General features: G+C 41.6%; 2 protein-coding genes across 3 annotated transcripts in view; one reads left to right on the top strand and one right to left on the bottom strand.

Moving 5' to 3' along the window:
- Window positions 1–611: 611 nt before the first annotated feature.
- Window positions 612–12,657, top strand: rabep2 (rabaptin, RAB GTPase binding effector protein 2). 2 transcript variants are annotated; one of them, XM_034212996.1, is made up of 12 exons: window positions 613–1,021; window positions 2,454–2,609; window positions 3,243–3,325; window positions 3,412–3,759; window positions 4,312–4,407; window positions 4,505–4,603; window positions 8,784–8,885; window positions 9,290–9,368; window positions 9,483–9,494; window positions 9,672–9,826; window positions 10,421–10,537; window positions 11,115–12,657. In XM_034212996.1, exons 1-12 carry the CDS (start codon window positions 994–996, stop codon window positions 11,217–11,219), a joined length of 1,380 nt encoding a protein of 459 aa, XP_034068887.1. In that variant the 5' UTR covers window positions 613–993; the 3' UTR covers window positions 11,220–12,657. The 2 variants fall into 2 exon arrangements, with proteins under 2 accessions (XP_034068886.1, XP_034068887.1); XM_034212995.1 differs by having other exon boundaries at window positions 612–1,021; window positions 9,290–9,494.
- A 670-nt stretch (window positions 12,658–13,327) lies between these two features.
- atp2a1 (ATPase sarcoplasmic/endoplasmic reticulum Ca2+ transporting 1) overlaps window positions 13,328–23,214 on the bottom strand; it is a 44,742-nt gene continuing 34,855 nt past the window's right edge. Inside the window, 16 exon segments of the mRNA XM_034212953.1 lie at window positions 13,328–13,606; window positions 14,452–14,472; window positions 15,218–15,335; window positions 16,736–16,854; window positions 17,608–17,741; window positions 18,425–18,510; window positions 18,910–19,112; window positions 19,603–19,823; window positions 19,914–20,137; window positions 20,375–20,447; window positions 20,449–20,487; window positions 20,617–20,835; window positions 21,297–21,422; window positions 22,620–22,751; window positions 22,842–22,944; window positions 23,038–23,126. Coding sequence (XP_034068844.1) covers window positions 13,558–13,606; window positions 14,452–14,472; window positions 15,218–15,335; window positions 16,736–16,854; window positions 17,608–17,741; window positions 18,425–18,510; window positions 18,910–19,112; window positions 19,603–19,823; window positions 19,914–20,137; window positions 20,375–20,447; window positions 20,449–20,487; window positions 20,617–20,835; window positions 21,297–21,422; window positions 22,620–22,751; window positions 22,842–22,944; window positions 23,038–23,126 — 1,956 coding nt within the window. The 3' untranslated portion in view covers window positions 13,328–13,557.

Below are 23,214 nucleotides of genomic sequence, written 5' to 3' on the forward strand. Positions count from 1 at the left end.
GAGGGGAGTTTGACAGGGGATTACTCAAAAAGTACACAGTAAAAGTACTTGATTGTACTTTTAGTAGTAGTCCAAGTAGTACTGAATCCAACAGTACCAATTTCATTAAGAACTTATAGCACAAAATCCTTTTATCTCTCATCAAAGATAGCAGAATACATTCTTTTGTGTACTCAGGACAGGAGTTTAAACAAGTATTACTCAAAAAGTACACAGTAAAAGTGCTTGATTGTACTCGTGGTAGTAGTCCAAGTAGTACAGAATTCAGCATAACCGATTTTATTAAGAACTCATTGCAAAAAATGATTGTATCTCTCATCAAAGAGGGCAGAAAACATGCATTATTGTACTCTGGAGGGGAGTTTGACAGAGTATTACTCAAATAGTACACAGTAAAAGTACTTGATTGTATTTGTGGTAGTAGTCTAACATGTACTGAGTCCAACAGTACCAATTTGATTAAGAATATATGGCTAAAAATCATTTTAACCCTCATCAAATATCATTGATTGATTGATCAAATATAGCATAAGCACTTGTACTACCGTCAGCGCCACTTCTCGGCGATTACCGTAAAGACGCTATTAATCGCGCACTCAAAAATGAAGCGCTGCTCATTTGACCAAGCAAATGCGAGAGACGGCTGAGTTGACCGCAGTACATGATGGCTGCATACATACATACATTAATGTCCAGGGTGTGGCAGTCACTAAAGAAACCTGTGGACATGTTTCTCGGTATTTAACCATCCTGAAAACAGTGAAATGAAAGGGCAAAGCAAACAGGGAAAGGCTCATGAGAACAGGAAGGATGTTGACGTGATTTCCGCAGGCTTTGGACCGGGGAAAGTTGTTTCCTGAAGTTGACACTGCTGATCATTTTCTACACCTAAACTCTGGAGCTTCTTGTACAAAAATGACTCCGACACGTTTATCGCATTTTTGATGATAGTCGTCTTTATCCCTCGTCAGATTGACTCTGTCTGAGGAAAACATGAGCTCCAGGAGTGAAGAAGACTCAGGTAAATACACACTTTAATCTGCTTTACTCCTAACAGGATTGTCTGCGTGGGAATACTGACCTCTTTAGAGCTTGGCGTTTATTACAAAAATAACGCTTACGTGTTGCTTGTCTTCACTGTGAGAGAAACCTGTTGAATGTTAAGCAGCACCGGTCAGCTAACCGACAAAACGGCCTGTTAGCATCTCCGACCATAGGAATGAACGGGCGATGCTAGCCGCAAGCTAACACTTTAGCAGTTTAACGTGTATCAAAACTGGACCTCCTGTAGCTTAAACCCAGTGCTGTGAAGTAACATTTACTCAAGTACTGTACCTAAGTAAACTTTTTAGATACTACTACTTTACTTGAGTATTTCAATGTGTGCTACTTTGTACTTCTACCCCACTACGATTCAGAGGTAAATAGTGTATTTTTACTTAAGTAACATTTGCAATGCTGGACTTTTATTTGTAACAGAGTATTCATAAACTTTTGAACTTCTACTTTTATTTAAGTACTTCTTCTACCTCTGCTTAAACCACAATATTTTTTACTATCTGTTTCACTTCTTTATTTGATATTATCAGACATGTGACTGACTACTGTACCTAGTCATGTGTTACAACCAATTGATCTCTAGGTCTGCTGTTTTTTGAGACAGTCCTTGGGTAGCAGTGTATAGCACCTTAATGTCCCTGTTAATGCTAATACACCAACCAACTGACTTGAAACTTATTTTAAAGTTTTCAAAAACAAGCAGACATATGCTTAGTTCTTCTTGAGCAATATAAATAAAGTAGGTATAAAGAATATTGTGTTTGCTACTGTCTTATTGTTAAAAATAATGACAGCAACAGTTAATAAAACCTTACGGTTGGAAGTCCTGGTAGCTCAAACAACATGCTTTAAAAAAAGATTTATGTTTATTCAAACGTCAATAATGAAAAAATGTACAAAGCATTTGTAAATCTTAGGCAACTAAACGTTTCCATTTGTGCGTGAACGAATATATAGAGAATACATTTAAAAGAAATGAAAAACATGCACACTCAGCATTGGCTTATGTGGGACTTTGCCTTTAGTTTATTTACTCATTAGAAGATAGGGTGTGATCTCCTAATTGATCTCCCAGTGAATTAAACAATGTAATCAATTGGTTGTGTTCCCTGTCAAACACTCAAACAATGACAAATGCAGTCATTTATGGGCTATACACTTGTGAAATTGTTAGTCAAAATACACACACACACAATGTGCTCACCTAATAATGATTACATAAATGCTTCGTAGTCTTACAAAACTACACGATGCCAATGTGCTTTACATTTCGACATATAGATTAGGGACATCATGTGGGCTTTCTTCTTATCTTGTTGTAAGGTATTTAAAGGTTTTGTCTGATTGCTTAGTTATAATGCAGAATAATATACAATCTGTTTCTGGTTTTTCAGAGGCGAGCCTGCAGGCCCAGCTAGCCGAGTGCCGAGCTCAGGTGGAACACTGGCAGGGCGTGGCGACGATCTGCGAGCTGAGCAAACAGGAGGAACTGGCAGAGCTGCAGAAACAATGTGATCAAGAGATCCAGTCTCTGCAGGAGGCTCTCAGAGGTCAGCGTGTGTGTGTGTGTGTGTGTGTCTACATTGTTACACATGCATGAGAAGCACAGTGTGTTTGTGACAGTCCTCATGTGCATATCGTCTAATTTCACATAAGAAGATTATTTTTGCACTCCTTCTGTTAGGAGAAAGAAATGCGGGCCTTAATAATGTTTAAATGACAAACACCTGGTGTTGATGATTATTTCTGCAAATGGAAAGAAACATATTTACAACTAGAGGTTCTACTGACAAGTTCTTCTCATCTTTTACATTGAAAAGTCTGTGATGCCTGATCAGTCAGATGAATACCTGATTTATTTGCCCCCTTTTATCACAGTATGTCTCGAAGCTCCATAATCAAGCACAGAATATCATAAATCCTTATATGCACGCTATATATGGGCTGAAAATCCTGGTGCTATTTTGTATTATATTTCATATTATTATTATTAATTGTCTACGTTATAATTATTTTTACATTATTTTCCTCTTGAGTTCTTAATAGATGTTGTATGTTTTTTGGAGGGCTACTAAAAAAAATCTTTATAAATGTTTTTTTGGATTCTCAAACTTTGTGGCAAAGCGGATATTGTTCTTCTGATTGGAGGATGTAATCACAATTTCATGATCCTGTGTGTACAGAGACAGCAGAGCAGTATGAGGCCAGGCTATCAGTCCTCCAGTCTCAGTCTGGAGAGTGGAGGAGAGCCAGTGGGCAGAACATGGTCAGTATTTAACTATGTGTGTTATTCCAAAATGGTCCCATATGTTCTGGACTAAATCCCAGCATTTCCCTCTCTCTACCTGCTAGATCAGTGGAAGGAAAGGCAATAATGAATCCCCGGCATCGCTCACCAACAGCCTGTCGGAGGCCGTGGCGGTGGAGCGGAGACAGAACCAGCCGTCAGATCTCGAAGTGTCGACGGAGGGAGACGGGACGCCTCCTACGTCAGAAGCGTATTTCTCTCTGCGGCACTGCGACTCGGCCTCGCTGTCCTCCTTCTCCTTAGACACGCCCTCTCTGCCCAGGAAGCTCCACGCTCAGGAGGACACCGACTCTCTGGTCTCCACGGGAACCCTGGTGCCTGAAGCCATCTACCTGCCGCCGGCCGGACACCGGCTGGTCCCGCACGGAGACTGGGACGCCCTCAATGCTCAGGTACAGATTCAAAATGATGACACCAAATGTTAGGTTTAATACTTTTAGAAAAAAGAACAGTCATGCCATTGGATAGCAATAAAGAAAGCATCCTTACACTCTTAAATGTGTAGTTTTAGTTCATTTAATTCCTTGTTTAATTCATTCATTTTGACCAAACACCTCCATTTGTTAGGAAAGGTTAGTCGAAAAACAACTGCTAACTACTTTCATTATTGATGAGTCAATAAAGTGATTTTCTGCGTCCTTTTAAATATTGATTTATATATATATATATAGATAATTGATTAATAATTCTTACTTCTTTATTTTCATATTTTACAGAATATTTTGGGGATTTGAACTGAAAAAGACATTTAAAGATATCGCCTTATAATGTAAAAACTTGCATGGACATTAATCTCTAGTGTCTAACATATTATAGACCAAATATTGATTATACTGAAAATCAATGAGCAGATTAATGGAAATAACTAATAAAAATAATTGTTAGTTGCCGTCCTAATAGAAAAATGAATACATGAGGAATTGAGGCTGTTATGTGTTGTGCAGGTGTCGGAGCTGCGAGGCGAGCTGAGCCGGCTGCAGGAGGAGAAGGAGGAGCTGGAGCGAGAGCTGGACACACAGACCAACAAAACGCACAAACAGGTGAGCTAATGTGTGATGTTTAATGAGTGGGAGTGGATGTTACGTGCTGGTTTATTTGCATGTTCATTTGTGTTTCTCTGTTTGTGTGTGTGTTCAGGTGTCAATGCTCCAGGCTCAGGTCCACACCTCAGAGGCCCTCCTCCAGGATCTGCAGAAATCTTTCAGCCAATCACAGAGCGCCGTCCAGAGTCGGCTGGTGAGTGATGCCGGTCCTCCAGAGTGTGTGTGAGAATGGAATAAAGAGATAAAGTTAGGGAAATACACTTATTAGGATTGTTGCTGAGCTAACGTGATACCTCAAACATGTCGGTCAAACTTTTCCTTGGTGGTGATGTTTCCACAAAATCCACACCAAGCCAAGTCAAAACGTATTTCTTGTAACCTCCTCATGTTTTTAAATTTTTCTGTCTGAATTAGGACACATTACACCAGTGGTTCTCAAAGTGGGGGGTGCGCAGAGGCATGACCGGGGGGGGCGCGAGAGACCAGGAGGAAAAATGGTTATTTAAAAAAAAAAATGATTGATTCGAAAATAATATGATACAGTACTGTACTATTACGTCTGGGTCTCTGTGTTTCATTAAAGCTTCCGGTGCTAGCGAGCTACGCTAATGGATATAAGGAGTTTTTTCAACAACAAAGTGGAGGAGAGTCCTCTCCTGTCAGACTGAGAGGCTCAGTGAGCTAAAGGACTCTCTCAGTGTTTAGATAGTTAACTTTAGTCTAAGTTATCTCAGTGGGTCTCAAACGTTTTGGTCACCATTAATGTAAACAATTATTTCCGAGGCACACGTTTATATGATCATTATAGTTATAAAAAAATAAGAGAATAAATGAAAAACAGGTATGAAATACTATATGACAGTAAAAAAAGAATAAAGTTTAAAAGGGTGATTTGTAAAATATCCAAAAAGTAAATCTGTTTACAGTTCTGTGTTGAGAGATGTTTCCATAGATCTCTTCATGTTGCTCTCAAAGTGCACCAGATTGATGCTTTTAACTTCAATATTTAGAAATAAATCTTCCCGGGGGAGCTTTCCCCCGGATTTCCCTATGTTAGGTCCACACACCACCTGTAAAAATAGCACTTTACCCCTGCTTACACCTATATGCCGTGAGCTGATTATCGAGCCTTCATTGTAACAGTCGCGGGTACACTGTGTATTTGCGTGGGGAGTGTTGCAGTAGATTTTGACAGGAAAGCAACTGGAGACTTCTAGAATTGTGTGCCTTGGGGGACTTCTTGGAGGAATTAGATCATCTCCTATCACACATCCCTGAAACTGGTCCTCCCGCTGTACTTCTCGGAGACTTCAACCTCCAGACAGGGAAGATAGACGAACTAACATCTCTGTTAACCGCCTTTGCTTTCTCACTGTCTCCGTCCCCACCAACTCATAAAGCTGGCAATGTCCTTGATCTCATATTCTCAAGGAACTGCACTACTTCTAACCTCTCTGTAAACCCGCTCCACACATCTGATCACTTCTTCATTTCATTCTCTCTACCCCTTTCCAAACATAACAAACTAATCTCTTCTCATCCTGCACCTGTCCGCCGTAACCTTCGTTCCCTCTCCCCCTCTACCTTTGCCTCATCGGTGCTCTCAGCCCTCCCTTCCTCTGACTCGGTCCAACGCCTACCACCAAACTCTGCTGCAGAAACTCTCCTCTCTACTCTCTCATCCTCTCTGGACTCTCTCTGTCCTCTCACATCTCGGCAGGCTCGTCAGTCCCCTCCTGCTCCCTGGCTAAATGACGCACTGCGTGCTAATAGAACCGTCCTTCGGGCAGCAGAGCGGAAATGGTGGAAATCCCAACACCGTGACGACCTCCTAACCTATCAGGCTCTCCTCTCCTCTTTCTCTGCTTCGATCTCTCAGGCAAAAAGCACTTTCTTTCAAGATAAGATCCAATCTTCCTATTCAAATCCCAAAAAAACTATTTTCCATCTTCTCCACCCTCTTGGACCCTCCCAAAGCCCCTTCCCCCTCCTCCCTTCTGTCAAGCGACTTTGTTAACCACTTTGAAAAAAAGGTTGATGATATTCGCTCTTCTTTTTCTGACTCACCTTTACTCACCGCTGGGTCACCAGACCCTCCTTCCACCAACACACTAACCTCCTTTTCCCCTCTCTCTCCAAGTGAGGTTCTTACCCTCATTACCTCTGCCCGCCCTACCACCTGTCCTCTGGACCCTATCCCTTCAAACCTCCTTCAGACTATCGCTCCTGATATTCTACCGTTTCTCACCCATTTCATCAACACTTCTCTAACTTCTGGTCACTTTCCAAACAGTCTCAAGGAGGCAAGAGTAAACCCTCTCCTAAAGAAACCCACTCTCAACCCGTCAGATGTTATAAACTACAGGCCTTTCTCTCTCCTCCCGTTCCTGTCTAAAACACTTGAACGCGCTGTCTTTAGACAACTCTCCTGTTATCTCAATCAGAACAACCTTCTGGATCCGCACCAGTCTGGTTTCAAGGCAGGTCACTCCACAGAAACTGCCCTCCTTGCTGTCACTGAGGAACTGCACACTGCTAAAGCAGCCTCCCTCTCCTCTGTCATCATCCTATTGGACCTGTCTGCTGCATTCGACACGGTGAATCATCAGATCCTCCTTCGCACTCTCCAAGCACTTGGAGTTTCAGGCTCTGCACTTTCCCTCCTCACCTCATACCTCAAAGACCGTACCTACAGGGTTACTTGGAGAGGGTCCGAGTCCGACCCTTGTCAATTAACTACAGGGGTCCCTCAGGGCTCTGTACTTGGTCCCCTCCTCTTCTCCTTGTACACAAACTCGCTCGGATCAGTCATTAGCCCGCATGGTTTTTCTTACCACTGCTACGCTGACGACACCCAATTAATTCTGTCCTTTCCCCGCTCAGAGACCCAGGTCGTCGCACGCATCTCTGCTTGTCTAGCTGACATCTCTCAGAGGATGTCTGATCATCACCTCAAGCTCAACCTTGACAAGACTGAACTGCTTTTCCTTCCGGGAAAAGATTGTCCCACTCTTGACCTAACAATCAACATTGGCACCTCTGTTGTTTCCCCGACTCAGACTGCAAGGAATCTGGGTGTGATCCTAGATAACAAACTGTCCTTCACTGCAAACATCGCTGCTACAACCCGTTGCTGCAGATACACGCTTTACAACATCAGGAGGATACGTCCCCAGCTGACACAGAAAGTGACGCAGGTTCTGGTCCAGGCTCTCGTCATCTCACGCCTAGACTACTGCAACTCCCTCCTGGCTGGTCTACCTGCATGTGCCATCCGACCTCTGCAGCTCATCCAGAATGCAGCGGCTCGTCTGGTCTTCAACCTTCCTAAATTCTCCCACACCACTCCGCTCCTCCGCTCCCTTCACTGGCTTCCGGTAACTGCTAGAATCCACTTCAAGACAATGGTACTTGCGTACCATGCTGCGAATGGATCTGGCCCTTCCTACATCCAGGACATGGATAAACCGTACACCCCAGCACGTGCACTCTGCTCTGCATCAACCAAACGGCTCGCTGCACCCTCGCTGCGAAGGGGACCCAAGTTCCCATCAGCAAAAACACGTGGGTTTGCTATCCTGGCTCCAAAATGGTGGAATGAGCTCCCCATTGACATCAGGACAGCAGATAGCTTACACACCTTCCGGTGCAGACTGAAAACTCATCTCTTTCGACTCCACTTCGAGCGATAGAACTATTAACAAAGCACTTATATACTAATAAAGGGCTGGCTTATCTAAAGCCAGTTGAGTAGCACTTGAAATGTTTTTGCTCTATGAAGCCTGATGTACTTATATGATTCTGTTTTCTTCAAGTTTGTATTTTGTTGGTCGAACGCACTTATTGTAAGTCGCTTTGGATAAAAGCGTCAGCTAAATGCAATGTAATGTAGAACATTCCATTGTAGCGACCGGTACATTAATGGGAAACCCTAAATGTCTGAGCACCCTCTATGAAACGTCAAGCTACCCCACAGCATCCCCAAAAGAAATCTCTGGCGCCGCCACTGAGCCTGACTATTTGTGTTGGGGGGGGGCCGACTTTTTTTTTTTTCTCCAAAGGGGGGGCCTGACAGAAAAAGTTTGAGAACCACTGCATTACACAAACAGTAGAGATTAAAGATATATGAGATACAACTTGTTTTCTAGTGAGCTTTAGAGGTACTTGCCAGATTAGCTTTTGACCCCCTTTTCCAGGTTTTATGCTAAGCTAAGATAACCTGCTGCTGGTTGTACCTGTTTATAAACAGTCCAGACATCTAACTCTGCGATTTAGAGAACAATACTCAAATTGTAGACATTAAAATGTTCTTAGGGTTAGTTGATTTCAATTGTATCTAATAAAAGTGTTTGAATCCTCATCTGTGTGTCCAGGCAGAGTTGTCTCTCTCCCAGAGGAAGGTGAGCACCGAGCTGTCCAGACTCAAAGGAGAGGAGGTTCAAGATGAGCCCGACTGCTTCCCCGCTACACTGCAGGTAAAACTAACATGTTTGTATTTACAGTATGTAAACACCAAGGAAAAGTCACTTCAAATCTATTTTTTCAGCACAGACTGAAGCACAATTAGTCAAATAATGTATTTTGGATGACTCGAATGTAGTTCATTAAGTTCAGTTTCACATAGCAACAAATGAAATATAACGGCTCTCATTTACTTAATTTACCCAAAGATTGTGTATTTTCCAACTTTCATGCATGGATGAATCTTTTAACCATGTTGGCAATACTGTGAAAGTATCCTGACCGTCTGTTGGTCATTTAAAGTGTTTATTTGCTTTCTTCTGAGTTGAAAAGTTATATTGTTGTAATGAATGCTTAGGTACAGCTTCATAGCATACACTCTCGGTGTGTGTGCTGACTGTTGACCTCTGACCTACAGGGGGCGCACTGTGAGGAGCGTCTCCGCATCGAGATAGTGAACCTCAGGGATCAGCTGGACACCCGCACAGAGGAGAACGGTCTGTGGAGCATATTCATATGTATTATTATTTCCTCAACACTGACTATCGAGACACCAAAACATGTTTTATTCTCTCTTCCTGCCTGCACCAATTTGCAACTCCCATCATCAGAAGTTTTAGAAGGTGAGTGAACAGTTTTCTATTAGTCTGGTAACCTAATTATAAGGCGTGGTGTAGAGTTGTGTTTCATTCAGATTGATTTCCCCCAGTTTTATCACAACCAATATGGTCAAACTGAGAGCCAACTCTTTATAACCATGAGTTTTTCTTTGAGTATTAATGGTCCCTGTGTGTGTGCAGTGCGGCTGTCCAGTCTGAAGACGGAGACGGAGAGGGTCTCATCTCAGAAGGAGCAGCTGCAGGCGGAGCTGCTGTCCTGCCGCAGCGAGCTGGAGGCCCTGAGGGTGGCGCTGTCTCACCTGCAGAGCACCAGCAAGACTCTCAGTACTGAGAAGGTGAGTCCAGCCTGCCTTTAACATTACACTCTGATGAGGCTCTCTGTGTGTCTGAGTGAGGTCTGCAGTGGTGATGTATCCTGCTTTCATTCTGTCGATTAAAAAAATAAAATAAAATAGGTCCAACTACTGCTTGTTTACTTGTTTGAAAGACTCTTTATCACCTCTTATGGCCTTTCTTAGTTGATGTAGTTTGAGTTTATTTGCTGAAGAAGGCCAAAAGATGTGGTTAAAGGCTTTGGAAATAAAAAGTAAGTGTTCCTAAGTGAAAAAATTAACCATGGAGCTAAATTATGACATGTTGTCTCGGTTTCAGGAAATGATTAGGAACAAATAAATTACACATGCACACCTCAAATTTGACCTATTTCTTAATAATTCTCATAGTTGCGGCAGCCAAATATATATTATTTTAGTCTGCTAAGGAATCAAGACAAAGTGATATATATATAAATGATATGTATCTAGAATTCAGGTCACATTGGCATTATATATAGTATACATAATCACAATAATACTGTTTATCATACCACTCAAAGTTGGCAAAGTAACACATTTTCAAACCGTTTCATTCATTTCTCTGTTTCCTGTCAGGCGGCGCTGCAGCAGCAGAGTCTGGAGCTGCGCAGTCAGGTGATCAGCATGCGCAGCCAGGTGGACACCAGCCAGACGGTTCAGAGAGACTTCGTGCAGCTCTCTCAGTCGCTGCAGGTGAGAGGCAACGGAACTTTGATGACTTTAGCTTTAGTTGAGGAGAGAAGGGAGAAAATGCTGAGTGAAAGAAATGGGCCAAACTTGTTCCTGCATTTACAAAATCTAATACACATCAGTGTATGTCAAGGTCACAATTCAGAATCAATCAAAAATACTTTGTGACATTTTAACTCAATATATTGTATAGAAATGTTTGTATTACAAACATAAGTAAACATGTTCATTAAGAAGATACAATTACAAATAAAAATTAAAAAATCATATTAAAATATGCAATTAAATAGAATTTCAAATATTTATATAAACCAAAGAAATCAAAGTAAAATGTGCAATGATGAGAAGATAAAAGAGAACTTAGATATTTGTATTAACATAAAGTAAAAATGTGCACATTGCACTACATCATATGCCAACAATATGTAATAAAACTGTCTGTATTCTAATATATTCAGTGGAGTATAAGTATAACGGATGAAACCAGATTATTGCTGGAAATGTAGTTTTTAATACAGTTAAAATCCCAAGTGTTATTAGTATTGTATTAATATGTTACGGACGTGTCTCTGCTCCTCAGATGAGGCTGGAGGTGATCCGGCAGGCGGAGACTCTGGAGCAGGTCAGAGAGGTCCTGGAGGAGGGGAGGAGGGAGGCTGCTTCCTCTCCTGTAGACTCCTCCTGAGATACAGAGAGGTCCTGGAGGAGGGAGGCTGCTTCCTCTCCTGCAGACTCCTCCTGAGATACAGAGAGGTCCTGGAGGAGGGGAGGAGGGAGGCTGCTTCCTCTCCTGCAGACTCCTCCTGAGATACAGAGAGGTCCTGGAGGAGGGAGGCTGCTTCCTCTCCTGCAGACTCCTCCTGAGATACAGAGAGGTCCTGGAGGAGGGAGGCTGCTTCCTCTCCTGCAGACTCCTCCTGAGCCACAGAGAGGTCCTGGAGGAGGGAGGCTGCTTCCTCTCCTGCAGACTCCTCCTGAGCCACAGACAGTCACACTGGAACCAAAGAGTACAAACAGAGATAAAAGATCTCATCAGAGACCGATAAGGACCAACCAGCAACCACCACGTGAAACACCGTCAGGAACTCTGCTAGTGATGGATATTCCTGAAGAGACATTATATATATATATATATATATATATATATATATATAGTTTCAGAGGCGTCAAAGACTTGAAATACGACCAAAGTGATTTTTGTGAACCTGGAATGTTCTCTAAGAATATTTGCATTCCTTTTATCTTACACCAGTAACATGCTTATTCCTTTACTAATACATGTGTAAATGTATTTTCTTGTTTAAACTGACATTACTCCAAAACACTCAACAGTCCAACACTCGATGTTTCCCTCTATCAGTTTTTAAATGCGATGTATTGTGAAGGCGGACCTGGAAGCAAAGGATCACAGTGCAATAATGAATAACAGTGATACTAAGTAACTCTCCTAAATGAACTGCATTCCAGGTTTTATTTTAATATGTTGTCTATTTGAGCTTTACATGAACTGCTCCCGTTGCCACACAATCCTAAAAGCTCATTTATATGATTTATGGATAAGGACAGAAGCCAAGCAAAAAGAAATCTATGAAGAAATGTGAATATGTAACATTTTGTCATCTTTTAATACATATTGTAAGTATAAGATAGGCTGTCACTATCTTTCATAATGAAATACGATAACGTTTCTCAATCTGGACTCAGCTTTTATTGCAGTTTCTTATCATGCAAAACAGGTCGACACTATCCTTTAATAATGTAGGATTTCATTTACTATGAAGCCTAATTTACATTGAACCTTTTTGGAAATACACGAGTGATCTTGACATTTTAATAAAAAGACTGCTGCTAATTCAACTTTACCACAGGGGAATAAAGGTAAAAAACGTTATAGAATAATGTCAATAGTTAAATTTATACATAAGATACAATTGAGTCTTAAAGTATTATAACAATTACGCATTGTTTAATGTTTGTCATTGTGATCCACGTCTTGCGCACCAACTGATGGAAAACAAATTACATTCATAAATATGTTTTTATGTTTAAAGCAACATATATTTACAGGACTCTGTTTTATTGAGCAAGTTGTGATTCTTATTAAATAACAAAACCTTATTTAATATCTGGAAATACTGTTAAACATCTATGTAGGAGCCGAAATATCTTACTTTAAATGTATTGTTTTAAAACATATGAATTGTGTATTCATTTAATTGTCTTTTGTTTAAAGGTGGGGTAGGTACGTTTGAGAAACCGGCTCGAGATACACTTTTTGTTATATTCCATGGAATGCTCTTAACATCCCGATAGCAATGAATATCTGAAGTGCTTTGACAAAAAATCCATAAAGAAATGTCATCTGTGGAAGCCGTAGCACTGTAAAAAGCACGACCAATCATCTGAGCCGGGTCGGATAAAGTAACTGGATGGCCTACCTGCCTGTCAGCCTTCCATCTGTGCACAAACTTATCTCGTGCCCTCATTGGTCATGTGCGTGTTCGTGTGTGTTGGAGGAGGGGCTCTGTGAGGAAGTGGCAGATTTTCTCCGGTCGTGTATTTTCAAATTCTAGCGCACTCGAGCTGGTTTCTCCAAAATTACCTACCCCACCTTTTAAGGGATTATATAATTATATTTTCCACGAGAAGCCTATATGGAGCCTCGCCCAGGGCTACAGCCCCCCCTCCCCTCTTTCTCTCATTTTTTTAAGACTCGAGGTACATTTGTTATTTGGATTGCCTTTACGATCGATAATTGATATACTCAAACCAACAGAAAACACAGCACTGATACAGAGTCGCACTTTTCTTTAATACATATCTTTATTCTTTAAGAATAGAATCAACACAGAATAGTTTTTTAACTCTCACCTATATATTAACTTCAGTACATACACAGAAAAAATATTTTGCAGCTTTCTTTTGGTGTATTTTCAGATGGCTTTGTGTTTTTATTTAGTTTTCATGCCACCAGATGTTTTGATCAGGTCAGGTGACAGTGGGCTCTCCTCGGTGAGAGCGCTCTACCTCTCGTCCTGACTCTCCACCTGTCGCTCTGACTCTAGATTTTCCCTGCAGAGGAAACATAAGACAGTTAGTGTGAGCTAAAGGGAGTGTGACGGTGTTGAATTGTTAAAGAGAAGGGTGCATTTGTTACAGGAGATGTCTGATTTGATTTGTTGGATACAGTAAGCTAGATGAGAGTATGGACACTGCCTTCAGCATCTGGCTAGCATCACTTAGCAGAACCAAACAGCTAGCCTGTGTTTGTCAAAGTTAACAAAATCTGCCTTTTAGAAAACTATTTTCAACAATGTTTAAATTCTAAAAATGAAAAATGTATAGGAACAATTTCTTGGCCGAAACCAGTAACTTCCTGCTCAAAGAGTGCTCATTTTTACATATTACCAGTGTCATATAGTAGGAGATTGACGTTAAATACAGTTCAATTTAAAGTAAATAAATAAAGATAACAAATCTAAACTCTACATTAACTAGGTGGAAAACTACCCCACCTTGTGCAAGAGTCAAGTAAGGTCACCAGAAAATAAGCATTATTTATCAGTCATGTCACAAAAGCAGGCAAACATTATTACATGTAACACCTAAGCATACAAGGTCAGTGTGAGGAATAATCTGCATCAACTTTGTTATCAAAAGGCACATTATTAGTCTGGTCACTTTAATGCATAGTCAACATGTGCTAATGTTATTCCTACTTTCAGAGGATCGAAAGCATCTGTCAGCAATAACCTAAACGACATTTCCAAACTTCCACCATGCAAATACTCTGTTTGATGCTCAGACCAGTTTTGACCTCCAGCCAAACAGGAGGACCCACGTGCATTAGTCCAGAAACATTTGCAAGACAGAGAAACACAACATGCTTAAATCTGTATCATGAGTCAGGGGAATACCTGCTAGTGATAAAGGGGAGACTGGATTGTCAGAAAAAGGAATGAAGGAGAGAAAAGCACCAAGGAGAGGAAAGTTAGAGACATATCATCAAAGATTACATTTAAGCAGAGAGGATAGAATAACAGTTCAAATACATAAGTACAAATAGATTACAATTAGACGTTGGGGCACAGCTTTGTAGGCTGAAATGTTAAAGTAAGATGAAGTTGTGTGTTCTTAAAATGTACATCTTGTAATAACATTTTAGCTAAGTGTTTAGGACACTCTTAAATAATAATGTGATCAGCATTAGTTATGTCTAAATCTATCTCAAAATGTGTATTCAACACACACACACACACACACACACACACACACACACACACACACACACACACACACACACACACACACACACACACACGAACGGATGATTGCTGTTTTATTTTATTATTATTTGTATGTATTTATCTTTTCATGTGTCTATTTTATTATTATTTGTATTGATCTCTTTTTGTGCTTTTTTCCTTTTTGTTATGTTGCTCTGCAGATACAGCTAAATGAAAATGGAAAAACTGTTGACCACCAGAATGTGAACATGTATATATAATGAAACTGAATCGGAAATAAAAACTAAGTTAAGAAAAAACTTCCCCCCTAAACCTAACCACATGTTTTCTTGTTCATAACACAGACTGATATTTGTTCCAGAAATGCGTTACCCCCCCCCATACTGTTTCTATATAAAACACACCATACAGGGAACAGGTCACATGTTGAGCTTACCCTCCAGATATGTGCGAGCCACAAACTTGAGCACCTCGTCGATGAGGATGACGGGGAAGGAGAGCTTCAGGACCATCAGCCACTGCTCCACGTTCAAGTGAGTGAGCTTGAAGATCATCTGTGGACCAGAGAGGGGAAAGAGTTGAAGCTGCGAAACTACACGCACGACGTCCAGTTAGAAACAAGCTGTGTGTTCATTACACAGATACTAGTAACATGGATGCTCATATGGCCGTGAATACACTTTTCAATACATGCAAAGAAGAGAATAAATGATAACACGCCACACCTCTGTAATGTATTTTACAATAAACCATGTTCTGCTTATAGCACTGGATAGTTATAACATAAGCACTCGTGAATATTCATGTTATTACTTTATTACCTATAATCTCAACACGTTATAAAGCTTTTAATGAAGACCTAAAAGTGTCAAATTACTTCAAAGTTTATCACTCATTTATTTTTGCAAGGATCAAAGTCTATTATAATTCCTATAGTTTTCATATTTCTTTTTACATTGCATTATAATCAGATAATCTGATTATGATGCTCGACCTTTAACACAATATAAAATCAATCAAATGCATTATGATTACACTTTTATAGCATTTTGAATATTTAAGAGTGCTTATAACTGTAATTATACCGTGCTAATGTGTGTGTGTTGTAATGGCAAACTTTGTTTACATGTAGTTTAAGGTTTCTTATGGTGCAGACTTTCTATAAAGACCATACATGGACACATCCACTGCAGTTCTTAGAATGATGTGTTCTGCTTGTAACCTTTACTAGCACTTTCAGCATTTTCTATAATAATATATTTCTGCTTAGGACCTCTGTCAGCATTTTGCAAGTGTGTCTGTAATGATGTATTGACACTCATGACCTTTAAAAATGTCGAAGTAAGGTCTGGGTGATGTGTTTTAGTTCATGTCCTCTGTCTCCCTGGAAAGTGACATTTAAGGTCGCCTGAGGTCTGAACTTGATGAGGGGGCTGGGTACCAAGCGCAGGGCAATGGGCAAGTTCCTGTTTAGTTTCCCTGTCTTATAATCAAGTTCCCCATTTCTTAGCCCTCCATCTGTTGCTGACAAGTTTCCTCACTTCCCTCTTGCTGAACAGGCCCCTGGTTCGATCTATTAGTGATTGACAGTTTCAGTTCCTTTGGAAAGCTTATCTCTCCTGCCAGGGCCCCTCCTAATGAGTGACGGGATGTTGTGGAACTGACCAAAATCCTATATAACCTGTATGCATTTTCTACTCTGGGCGCACTCTCTAAGGATACTCTGTGTTCTGTGAGACCTGTGTCTTTGAAGCTTCAAATAAATAACCGGAAAGACAACTCTGTCTGTTTCACCATTTATTGTTTGATATTTCTGACTTGTGTATCTCCACAGTATTGATTAGGTCTCAGATTTCCATAACAGTGTGTGTGTGTGTGTGTGTGTGTGTGTGTGTGTGTGTGTGTGTGTGTGTGTGTGTGTGCGTGTGCGTGTGTGTGGAAGGTGGGCACTCACGGGCAGGGGGGTCGACGTAGATGATCATGAAGTGGAGGGACATGGAGAGCGTCATGGCGCCCACCAGCCACAGGTTGCTCCAGGGAGGCATGCGCACCAGAGACTGGTTCTCTGACAGGCTGGGGGGAGGAGAGAGGAGGGGGATTTAATACAGGCTGAACATGTGGGAGGGCTTATGAAAAAGTAAAATAAATGTGTACAAAAGGATGTAAAAACACATCAATATGGTAAATATTGAAACAGGAGGTCCTTAACATGTTGTGTTCCTACCATAGACATAGTTTCAAAATGTATACTATCAATGAACGCACATGATCCTCTGCTTTATAGATATGACGAATGCTTTAAAAGTACCTATTACAGAGATGGGGAGCTAAGTTTAACTTGTTATATATTGTTACATCATTGATCAGGGGTGGGAGAAGTGTCAACCATTTTTTTAAAGTTTTGCTTTTAAATCCCCAATTTAATTGAAGGTACAAGAGTATTATCAGCTAATTGTAAACAAGTAAATCCCTTATTCTGTTACTGAACTGTAGTGGAAAGAAGTAAAGAGTGCCATAAATACAGCAAATGAAAACTATTGAAACTAATGCAGCAGCACTTACAATGGTTGGGCTTATTTGAAGTGAGTATCTCAGCACTTTTCTTGTTTTTATGAGTGTGTATCTTTATGGTTTATTGCACTTATTGTAAGCAACTTTTAATAAAGGCATGTCAAAATATAATAATAATGTTAAAGTACTTTAAATATGCACATATGTTCAGGAGTTGAGTTGATGTATTCCTCACCCCTAGGGAGGATATTGTGTATTGCTCACTAACAGTGTGGCAGTGAGTGCTGGCAGGATGCGTTCACAGTGCAGTCTGACCTGTTGAGAGCGTTGCACATCTCGATGGTCACCAGCACGGACAGAGCCATGGTCATGGGGGGGGCGGCCTCAAACACATGGCAGTGGATCCCCTCAAAGTCCTCGTTGTCATCGCTGCACTGCATGAAGTGGGACTGACACAGAGGAAGGAGAAATAAAATATGACTTAAACCCTGCATGGCCTCTAAGACGCTGAAAGCCTTTCATGAAGTTTGTTGGTAGAGGGTTTTTACAGGAAAGGTTTCCGCTATAGCAGCTGGAGGGAGTCCACAGACGCCTGGTATTTGTACATGTAATAATAATAATAATACGTTTATTTATTATAGCACCTTTCACATAAATCAAATTCACAAAGTGCTTCAAAAGTAAGAACAAATGTTCAAATGAAGACCACAGAAACATGAATACAATAACCACATGAGGCAGACATTTTTAAGGTCGACATAAAAACAAAACACAGACCACGTGGAGTCCTGAAAGGAACAAACATAATAACATTATTTATGTAAATGGTCTGCTAAGGCTAACATCCCAAAGTTCCCTCCAGAGTGAGTTCCTCTCCCACACTCCTGAAACGCCCCTGATAGGCTAAGGGGCAGGAGATCTCTAAGCGGTTGACCAATCACAACAGAGCCTGCCAGCTAACCAATCAGAGCAGACTGGGCTCTGGTTTCAGACAGAGGGTGAAAAGAGGAGCTGCAGCACAGGCAGTATGAGAACAATAAAGGGCTTTTTGATCATTAAGCATGGAGACGTCACACGCAGAGGCACACAATGCAACTATGAACTTGAAATGAGCCGAATATCTTCTTCTTACCAGCTGGTAGAAGCTCACTCCGGGGCCTTCGTCGCAGTACAGGAACCACCAGGCAGCGGCAGCCACTGTTGCTGCTCCAACGTAACCTGGGGGAGAGAGAAGTGTTTCAGAAAGAAGTCTGCAGGCTTTCATCTACAGACAGAACGTCTTCATACAGGAATTCAGATCCAACATATTGAGTCAACATGTGGATCAGGATCATATTATCGCTGCTCGTGAGCTTTTTTGATGACGTTGTGAAAGAAATCCATATTAATCTGGTGCATGGTACCCGGGAGGCGGATGTGTTACCATGGCAACAACATCATTTAGATTAAAACAACTCTTATCAACAATCGCTCGAGGCCATTTAAGACCGAATAAAAAGGAAATTGCCGAACCACCAGAGGGACGAGGGGCTTATCTGCAGTAAAACTCAAACCAAATGAAACGCTTCACTGGATGAGACGGTTAGAGAGAGAGAGCGAGGACATAATGTGTTGTACCTCCGATGGCCATATATCTGAAGAACAGCCAGCCGGAGATGAGAGGCTCTTTGGGGGAGCGGGGTCTTTTGCCCATGATGTCCAGGTCGGGGGGGTTGAAGCCCAGGGCAGTGGCGGGCAGACCGTCAGTCACCAGGTTCACCCACAGCAGCTGGACTGGGATCAGAGCCTCGGGGAGACCCAGCGCCGCCGTCAGGAAGATACTGAGGGGTGGGGGGGGGGGGGGGGCACATCATTTTATCACCAACAGAACTCAAAGGCACTCTCTTCGAATTAGAACTGCTTTCTTGTCTTATCATTACACTGCAAACAACTAAATCAGACGTGTTCGTGGCATCGAGCTTTTGTAATGCCGTTTATATTTCTACTAACTTTCAACGCCACAAAACAATGTCCCAAATGAAGCATTCCTATTGGTGGGATACTAATTAGCTAAATTGCCACTTATTCCATGAGATGTGTCAAGACTCCCTGACACGGGCTTGATGCCTAAATGGGTTGGAGATTATTGATTGGTCAAACAACAATATGCCTAGATAATGGTATTGGGTTTGTTTTGAAAAGTGGTGGGGACACTTTCAGATAATACAATAAAACAACTAGTGTGTTACGCAGCCCTAGTGCAAATTCCCCTTTCTCAAAGTGTTTGACATTCTGACATTTGTGTGTCTTTATTGGTCAGTGTGCACTCACCAGACAACCTCGCCCACGTTGGAGGAGATGAGGTAGCGGATGAACTGCTTCATGTTGTTGTAGATGGCTCTGCCCTCCTCGACAGCAGACACAATGGAGGAAAAGTTGTCGTCAGCCAGGACCATCTCAGAGGCAGACTTGGCAACGGCAGTGCCAGAGCCCATGGCGATGCCAATCTCCGCTTTCTTCAAGGCGGGGGCATCGTTCACTCCGTCACCCGTCTTGGTAGAGGACAGAGGAAGATATGTATTTGGCATCATTTCATTTTCAGTACAAACCCAACCAAATGAACACTCTTTTCTTCTCCTCACCATGGCTGTGATCTCATCGAAGCTCTGCAGGATCTCAACGATCTTGGACTTGTGGGCCGGTTCCACTCTGGCGAAGCAGCAAGCCTTTTTGACGGCGATCTTCTGATCGTATGGAGCGAGATCATCAAACTCACGACCGGTGAAGGCCTTGAAAGTGACATCCTCGTCTTCAGTGAAGATGCCAATACGGCGGCAGATGGCCACAGCTGTGCCTTTGTTGTCACCTGGGAGGACAGAAAGGAAGACTTCATTGTTTTTGTCGAGACTTTGCTTGTTGTTTTACAAGATGAGATTAAAATACTGATGGGAGAAAATGGATTGAGCATCATTTGGAACAGAACAACAGAACAGAACAATGGCAGAGAGAAACACAAGTGACTAATTTAACCCTTTGTGGTCGCTTTACAAAAGTTCAGTGGACGCAAAAGCCACACATCCTTATGTACGACTTGTATACTGACCGGTGATCATGATAACCCGGATGCCAGCAGCCCTGCAGAGCTCGATGGCGCCGATGACCTCCTTACGGGGGGGGGTCCAGCATGCCAACACAGCCCACAAAGGTCAGGTCAGTCTGGAGAAAAGGAGAGCAAATTGTTTACGGTCTTTTGAAACTTCTTGCGATCAAGTACATAAACCACTGCAACATCTCAATGAGATGTGTTTGTACAGATACATCTGTGATGTCTTTTCTGTCTCCTACCTCATAGTCTATAAACTTGGTGGCGTCCTCCAGGTTCATCTCGTCCCTCCTCAGAGGGGTGTCGCAGGTGGCGAGGGCCAGGCAGCGGAGGGTGTCGCGCCCCGTGCCCCACTCCTTGATGACGGACAGGAGGTGGTCTTTGACGGAGCCGGTCAGAGGAATCCGGGTGGTTCCCACACGGACGTACGCACAGCGGTCGATGACTCCTTCTGGAGCTCCCTGGGGATGAAGGTAATATAATCGTTATCAATATATAGCATATGTTATATACCATTTGATTGATTTCAACTTCATTTAGACTATTTCTTGACAGCTTCTTTCTACTTAAACAGCTTTATGTGGAACTGTTTGTTATTAATTCTGTTTGAAGTTTCTCAAATATTTTCCTTTGCTAGTGGCATGCTTTTCTGGATGTCAGCCTCGGTGAGTCAGTCCTTCAACTTTTGGATGGACTGCAACAACATTTTGCTTCGAAGAGGCATCCTAATGATGTAAGTCTTCTCCTGCCACCATGAAGTTTACAGTCGTAGTTGTGAGTGAAATATATCAAAAACTATTAAATAGATTACCCTGACATTTGCTTCAGACATTACCTGAGGAAGAATTGTAATATCTTTGGTGATGCCTTGACTTTTTTATCATGCGCCTTCATGAGATTCACATTTGTGTCACACACTCACTTTGATAAACATCTTGTTTCCAACAGGAGCTTTGCCAGACTTGGCAGGAGAGCAGTAAACTGACATGGACTTTCTGTCTCTGGAGAACTCCAGCGTGAACTCCTTCTTCATCAGCTGCTTGATCACCTGTTACAAAATCACAAAAAGTTACAAAAAGCAAAGAAAATGAACCGGTGAAAAAGGAAAACTAAAATTAAGCAAAGGATATCTATTAGAACACTGGATTTAGTTCCACTGAAACCTGCAATAACAGTTTTTAGTTTTACTACTTAACCGTTATGTTGTGTTCGGGTCTCCCGTGACCCGTTTCAAGTTCAAATGATATATTAACTACGCTCTAGTTTTTTTTTATCAGAACAAGGCTTCATGATATCCTAACAGCTATAGAAACACTACAAAACTGATTTTGACAATTTTTGCCACGTCTGAAGGTCTCTAAAAAAGAAAGTGTATAATTTGGTGTTGGGGTCTGGGGAGACCCAGCAGAATTGTTTTGGGTGACTCTGGGTCAAATTTGGCCCAATCATCTTTGACTTTAGACACCCCTCCCCCACGGCCCCACCCCCTTCATCAACTGTAACAATAACTTTTTTCGCAACATGCACCTGGTCTCCCCTCCCTCTGCCCCCCTCCCCCCACGAGAACTCCACCTTTCTCAAAGAATATGTACACTAACACTTGAACCTGAACACACACATGCACGTGTGCAATATGTGGTGTAATGTGTTTTGGGCCATAACATTACATTACAACAGGATTGTACGGTTATGAATGCATTATAAGTTAGTTATGATGTAGTTAAAACAATATTGGATGATACCACCAATGAAATTGACCCGCGAACACCATGAACGGTAACAGCTTTTGAACACAACACAAGGGTTAAGGGGAGTGGACATTAGGCAAGGCAAGTTTATTTATATAGCACTTTTCAACACAAGGCAATTCAAAGTGCTTTACAAAAAATGAAAGACATTAAGAAAATGGCATTTAAAATCAGTCATTAAAAAGAAAAGCTAATAAAATAAACATTAAAAGAAAAAATACATGGATAAAAGTTACAGTGATAAAAGTTACAGTGCAGTCTAAGATGTGAATAGTTCAATTAAAAGCAGCGACAAAAAGAAAAGTCTTCAGCCTGGATTTAAAAGTAGTCAGAGTTGCAGCAGACCTGCAGGTTTCTGGGAGTTTGAATATTAGAATATTATCACCTTTTAGGTTGTATACTTAAGATCATTTTCCTTGTGTTTATCACTTCAAACTAATCCTTTAATGTACACGTATTACATGCTCCACACTGTGTGATATCTTGGGTAGACTTACAGAGCAGCAGGCGTTGGCCCTCTCCACCTTGGACAGGCCGCGCACCTCAGTGTTGAACACATTCATCTTCTCCACCAGACAGGACAGCGCTGTCTCAGTGGCCTCACCCACCTTCTCATAGATACCCTTGGCCTGCATCACAGAGAAATAAGAAAGGCACATTTTAGGTTGGTAGTGCGTCACATTTAACATCATGAACACAAACTGTTGCTCTCTGCAGACCTCGTTGTAGTCCAGAGAGGAGTCGTTGCACAGAGCGCAGATAGTCGCCAGCTCAACCAGACCATCATGCTGGCCGCACTTCAGAGAGCTGCCATTCGTTGTCCTGTAAGAAAATAAAAACATTCAGTCAGAAAAAGGTTGTTTGTGTGCGTGCATGGTCTTAAAACATTACATTTTAAACTCTCGAGACACTTACACTTCTCCTTCAGGTGTGTACTTTGAGCCGGAGATGTCAAACTGACCCAGGGAAACATTATCACCGTCGACTTTATCAATGATGAACATCTGCAGGACGAAAAACACATTAGATCTGCACTCCTTTCTCACCCTTCTGGACTGATTTAAAGGTCCCCTATTATACTGTTTTCATCAA

Source organism: Gymnodraco acuticeps, unplaced genomic scaffold (genome assembly GCF_902827175.1).
Source record: "Gymnodraco acuticeps unplaced genomic scaffold, fGymAcu1.1, whole genome shotgun sequence".
Taxonomy (NCBI): Eukaryota; Metazoa; Chordata; class Actinopteri; order Perciformes; family Bathydraconidae; genus Gymnodraco; species Gymnodraco acuticeps.